The sequence below is a fragment of the Gossypium arboreum genome, chromosome 10, assembly GCF_025698485.1.
Source record: "Gossypium arboreum isolate Shixiya-1 chromosome 10, ASM2569848v2, whole genome shotgun sequence".
In the NCBI taxonomy this organism is placed as follows: domain Eukaryota; kingdom Viridiplantae; phylum Streptophyta; class Magnoliopsida; order Malvales; family Malvaceae; genus Gossypium; species Gossypium arboreum.
The window spans coordinates 114677889-114684551 of record NC_069079.1 but is presented as its reverse complement, the minus strand read 5'-3'; the positions used below and the strand labels follow the sequence as shown (position 1 = coordinate 114684551).

The following is a 6663-nucleotide window of genomic DNA, read 5'->3' as shown; positions in this document are numbered from 1 at the left end:
CTCTTGTGCCACAAACATGATTCATCAGGTAGAGCAGTATGTGCCTTAGCTTGTAGCTGATTCACATTTAAAATGAAGGATCTATCATACATAGCTACTGTCACTAGCTCCTGACCAAAACAGTCATTTATCATACATGTTTTTCCCTCAAAAATAAGGGAGTAACCTTCTCCAGCAACTGACCAGCACTATGCAAATTCTGGTCAATGTTAGGTACATAAAGAACCTCAGTAATAGTCTTGTTACCTTACTGAGTACAAATTACAGCCTTGCCCTTACCTTTGGCCTCTAAAAGCTCACCATTGTCGATTCTAACTTTGGACACAAAACTGGTGTCTAGCTCCCTGAACATACTTTTGTCTGAAGCCATATGATGAGTACATCAACTGTCAATCAACCAATTTTTGTTGATCTTGCTCGAGCTTGCAAAATAAGAGGCGGTGAAGACATGTTCTTCTTGTGCTTCAACATCCTCAGCAGCTTGAGCTTGGTTCTGGTGCTGTGGTTGTGCTCTTACTTTGTTGTTGCAAACTTGCTCAATGTGGCCAAGTTGCTTGCAGCCTCTACACTAAATGTCAGGTCTGTACCAGCAGTATTTTTCAAGGTGAGCAGTCTTCTTACAATGAGCACAAGGTGGAAACTTCTTCTTGGCAGCATCCTTCTTCCATTTCTCTTTCTTTTCTAGCCAAGGCTTCTTGCCTTTGTAACTTGAGCTTGAGCTTGAGCTTGAGCTCTCTGCTCCTGGCCTGAAAAGCTCCCTCAAAGTGCTCCTCCATTTTATTTGCTCTTCTTTGCTCTTGTGCATAAAGAGCATTGATCAGCTCTATCAAGGGTATAGCTGATAGGTCTCTCGAGTCTTCCAAAGAAGAGATTTTTGACTCATACTTCTCTGATAGAGTTGTAATGACTTTTTCAACTATCCTCTTGTCACTAAACTCATCTCCAAGCAGTCTTATGTTGTTGACTGTGGCCATAGTCTTGTCAGCATACTGCTTGATGGTTTCTGAGTCCTTCATTCTCAGATTCTCAAAGTCCCTTCTCAAGTTGATCAGTTGTTGCTGTTTGGTCTTGTCTGACCCTTGAAACTCCTCCTTGAGTTTGTCCCAGGCCTGCTTTGGAGTGTCACAAGCCATTATCCTTGTGAAGATGACATCTGAAACTCCACTCTGAAGGCACGACATGGCCTTGTACTTCTTGGCAGTGTCCTCACTATGCTGCCTGATTTGAGCTATGGTCAGATTAGCTCTCAAGGGAGGTGGCTCTGTGTCATTTAGAACAACATTCCACAGGTCATGTGCCTGCAGATGTGTCTTCATTTTCACAGCCCAAATGTTGTAGTTTTCACCAACAAAAACAGGTGGTGGTGGTGGTGAAAAACTCATCTTTGCAGCAATCAAACAAGCCAACAAAAACAGCTCCTGCTTCTTTTCTTTCAAACACTAGTCACTCACAAACAAAACACAACCAAGGCCCTCAAAGACTTAGGCTCTTGATACCATTTATTGAGTTTTTTAATCACAAAACAAAAACAAAAGAACTAAAAAATTTGTGTTAAAAGATGAAAAAATAGAAGCAAAACAGATGTTGAAGGAGAAACTAAAATTGACTTCTCTCTTCATTTTTTGTTTAAAGAAAAATGTACATATATTAAACTATTACATTGAAAGAGCAATAAATTTTCTGAAAAGTAACTTGCACAAAAACAGCTCAATAGTAACCTACTAATTGTCTAAAGCTGCTTAGGTTGACTAAACTTTATCCAGGCAAAAAGTTGTCAGATCAAATACAGGTCGCCTGTTACACAAAAATACTTCATCCGGATAACATTTGGTACTTTTGCATGTTGCTTTATTTCATCTGGGTAACTTGCATATGTTGTTTGTTGCCACCTTTTAACATAAATCTTATCGATATGAGAACAAAATATGTGCAGATATATGTATATACGAATAAAGTGGCTAGGCGAGTATCGGTGTTGTCCAATGAGGTGTTTGTCAAGTTTGGTTTTATTTTGTTTTAGGCGAGTATTGGTACTTGTATTTGAAGATCTCTAGGTATATGCCTATGCTCTACTTTTGTAACCCCACTTCTGGACTTTCAGAATAAATAAATTGTATTGTATCCTCTTTGCGATATAACTTTAACTAATTAAAAGCAAGTTCAGAATGCAAACACGGTACAGACCAAGAAGTACTTGATATAGGAAAGCCTTCGCGTATTGTCTAATTAGTTAAGGATTAGTGAGTCATGCTTCTATTTGCCCACGAAAATTTATTGATCAACCCCTTAATAGAATTTTCATTGAAATACTGTTTTTTTTTTTTTTGTTTCTTGATTGACTAATGTCGCCTGGTAATGAGTATCAAACTTTTTTTTTGGATTTGGTGCCAAAAGTATGTAAATAATTCATGCTTCTGATATTTGCCCGCATAAACTAATAATACTAGTGCAATGTAATGCTAACTGATATTTGGGAATTGAAATTGTCAAAGCTACATGCTACTCCTTTAAATAGTTTTACTTCTACTGTCTGGTGCATAAGTGTTATGTTCTTTTCTTCTCCATTTTGGTGATTTGCTTGTTAGGTTTTTCTAATGGAATCTCAAATGCTGCTACTTTTATAAAAAAATTCACCTTTTGTGCTTATATTTTTTCTAGCTTGCTATTAGTTTTTTTTCCCTTTCTGGTAGGAAATTAAGTTCATGCAAATAAGAGTTGATGATATGTGCAAATTATCTAACCTCTAATCCGCACTAGAATAGTGAAGAAGATTGGTGTTGATGCTGCGGTTAGTTGTTGGCATACTGCTGTTAGTTTTTCTTTTTAAACAGATATCAAATAGAATTAATAATCAGCAAAAATATGTATTTAGTTTTAAAGTATAATCTTTGATGTAAACTAAAATCTTATTAACTACAAAAATAGAATTATATGGAATATATGTTTTTATTTTAATAAACTATCTATTATTTTATTAGTTGACAATATATTCTTTGAATTCAATAAATCATCAATTTTCAATCCAATCAATTAACTAATATTATTTTATTTTATTTTTTATTCAGTATCATTTATTAAGCATAAAACATTTAAGAGTAATTATTTTAAACTGGTGGAGTAAAAAAAACTCTACAAACATGTCTAAGATGATATATATAAAATATCTTTTTTTCACTATTTAATCATTATCCAACTACATCCTAAAAGCAAATGGCATCATCTTGAACTCGCTTATAAAGTTTTAATAATGTAAGCACTCAAAAGTGCATGTAAGATTTTATGTGGTGCTAGTAAAGCTTTGGCATTGTTAGTTTAAACTCTCATTTTTTAATCTCGTTATGCACAAATGTGATAGGTGAATGTTTAGTCATAATATATATGTTTTAATTTGATTTTTGTTTGGCTTTTTTCTAGTTTTTCATTCATTCTATTTTATAACAATCATTATTTAAATATATATTTGTACTTATACAATATTTATGAATTTATCGCATTTATAATAACAAACACCAAAAAGTTATTCGGATAAAATAATATTTGATAAAATTAAATTTTCTTTTATACAATATTTAATTTCCTACCCAATTCGTACGTGTACTTGCGTGGGATATTTTGAATTTTAATAAATTAAGTACGTAGTTGAGTAATATATCTGTAAGGCTGATCATGCTTTTTAATTCCATTAGTGTATTTCAAGATTAGATGTTAATTATTAATTTCTCTTTTAATGTGCAGGATATTATTATTTTCTAAATAAAGAGTTGATTTTGTGGAATGAGATTTGATAAATATTTATTGTTTATTTTTCTTTGACAGTGTGTTATTACTTCCTCTTCTTCTTTGGCTTGCTTGATTACTTCTTCCACCCACAGTTGAGCTTCTTGTATTCACTGAACCACTGTAAGTTCTTTACATATCATTTCTTTGATTTTGTTTTATTGCTATTGAAATTAGTATTGAAGAAATGTGACCCTTTCACTATGATTTGAAGATATGTAACACTTTAATATCTTGCAATAATGGCTCGTCTGCCTTTAATAGTACAAAGTGTGAGGCGTAAAAGAATTGGTCTTGCATTGACAATATGGTTGCAATTATGTACAGTTGCGAGTTGGTTCTTACTTACATTGGGTGCCATCCATAGCCTGCATACTTATAGACCAAGGATTAGATTATATATTTTAGATTTTTATGCAAAATGAGATTATGTAAAAAGACTTGTATATGCTAGTGACGAGACCTGTATTGAACAAGTTAGGATGAATAGAACTACTTTTTTAAAATTATGTGAGATGTTACAAACTTTAGGGGGATTAAAGTCGTCAAGGAACATGCTTATTGATGAGCAAGTGGCAATGTTTTTACATATCATTTCTCATCATCTTAAAAATCGAGTTGTCAAGCATCACTTTAATAGGTCTGGGGAAACCATTAGCAGATCATTTCACAATGTTTTAAATGCTGTCATACGCTTACAAGATGTGCTATTTAAAAAGGCAGAGCTAATTACAACTAATTCTACAGACCCAATGTGGAAATGGTTTAAGGTATTGGAGTGAGTTCTATATATAGCTCGTACATAATTTAGTTGACTTAGATTTAAATATAGGATCCTAACTTGAGGTTTTATACATATGATGTAGAATTGCTTAGGTGCTTTAGATAGAATCCACATCAAGACTAGGGTTCCAACAGTTGATAAACCTAGATATCGAACACGAAAAGGTGACATAGTAACAAATATGTTAGGTGTTTGTACATCTGATATGTATTTTGTTTATGTTCTTCCTGGTTGGGAAGGTTCTGTTGCTGATGGACTGGTTTTTCGAGATGCCATTAGTAGGAGACATGGATTAAAAGTTCCTCATGGTAAAATGCAAAATTAGAGGACTTTGAATAAATCTTTAAGATCATATTTTTTTAGGAAATTAACCATGACAAATAGTTTTTTTTATAGGTTGTTATTATCTAGTTGATGTTGGATACACAAATTGTGAGGGATTTTTTGCACTTTTTAGAGGACAAAGATATCATTTGAATGAGTGGCGTCAGGGTTACTAGCCAAGTACTCCGGAAGAATTTTTCAATATGAAACATGCTTCAGCGCGTAATGTTATTGAAAAATGCTTTGGGTATTAAAACTTAGATGGGGAATACTTAGGAGTCCATCATTCTATCCTTTGAGGGTGCACAATAGAATCATTATTGCATGTTGTTTGCTTCATAATTTTATTCGAACCTATATGAATCTTGATCCTATTGAAGCGGAGCTGGAAGAAGAATTACCTAGTAATGTGATAGATGACGATGAACTGAATATCGTAAATATTCATCCATCGGATGCATGGGCTATTTGGAGGATGGAACTAGCCAACCAAATGTTCGATGAATGGCAAGCATCTAGAAATTAGTTAGGTTTAGGGTAAAAGTAGTAAACATTAATTTGTTTATGTTATTTCATGTATCTAGTTTATGAAAATTTGATGGTGTTTGAATTGTTTTTTGTATTATACTAGACTTGTTGAATTATAATTTATTTTCTATTGATTCATCATGTGTTATAATTTTATAAACTGTTAACTTTTTGATTCATAATATTGAACTTATGTTTAAATTTTTCTCTCAAGATAGTTATGTCAGGTTTTTCACAAGCAAGTGTTTCTTCCCAAAATTCTCGACGAACCAAAAGGAAATAGCTTCCAGAAGAAGATGCTGCGTTGGTTGCCTATATGGTCGACTTACACAATGTTTTGGAACCTTTAATGCTGATACTGGATTTAAAGTCGGTTATGTAATTAAGTTGGAAAAAATGTTAGAAAAAGTTTTACCCAATGCCAAGTTGAAGGCTAAACCTAATCTTGAATCGAGGATTAGGACATTGAAAAGGGATTGGTCAATCGTTTATGACATGCTCAATGGAAAAAACAATAGTGGTTTTGGTTAGGATGAGCACAGGGAGCTTCTTGTTGCTGAAGATGCGACGTGGAACTCATATATAAATGTTAGAATTATTTCAAGTCTTTATTATCTTATTTTGACCAAAATTATATCTAATATGAATTCCTCATTTTTACAGAGTCATAAAGAAGCCGATCAATTCAAACATCGTAGTTTCCCTTATTATGATCAACCTACTGCCATCTACGCAAAAGATCGAGCCACTGGGAAATATGCTCAAATAGCCGCTGATATTATTGAAGAAATAAATGCTAATGATGTAGCTACTACAAATACTCATGAAGAAAGAAATTATTTCCATGGATGCGAAGCTGATGTTTCTTTGGATGACATGGATCTTTCGGGCACACAACAGCAACCAACTATAAACCAAGGTGATTCCACATTTTCAAAGAAGAAAAAAAAGATTTTTGATGCAAGTGATCATATTTCTTCTATTTCATTTAATGATGCTGCCACTTTATTGGCGGAAAAGATCGAAACCGTTGGCGTTGAAATCAGTAGGAGTATTGCATCCGAGGTGCTAATTCAACAAAAGTCAGAAATGACGATTCAAGAAAGTGCTCTAAAATTATATCCAACATTATATGAAGTAGAAGGTTTAACTGAAGATGAGCGCTATCGCGCATTGAGCAAAATTCCAGATCATGCAAATGCTCATTTTCTTTAGTTTACCTTCTTCTGTAGGATTGGAATGGGTCAGAA

The 6663-nt window shown here is 33.5% G+C and overlaps 1 protein-coding gene across 1 annotated transcript; it reads right to left on the bottom strand.

Annotated features, from left to right (window-relative positions):
* Nucleotides 1-382: 382 nt before the first annotated feature.
* Nucleotides 383-1382, bottom strand: LOC128282131 (uncharacterized). Its single transcript, XM_053020308.1, has 2 exons — nt 622-1382; nt 383-563 (listed from the first exon to the last, which is right to left on the bottom strand). The coding sequence occupies exons 1-2, from the start codon at nt 1380-1382 to the stop codon at nt 383-385; spliced, it is 942 nt and encodes a 313-aa protein (XP_052876268.1).
* Between the last annotated feature and the right edge of the window lie 5281 nt (nt 1383-6663).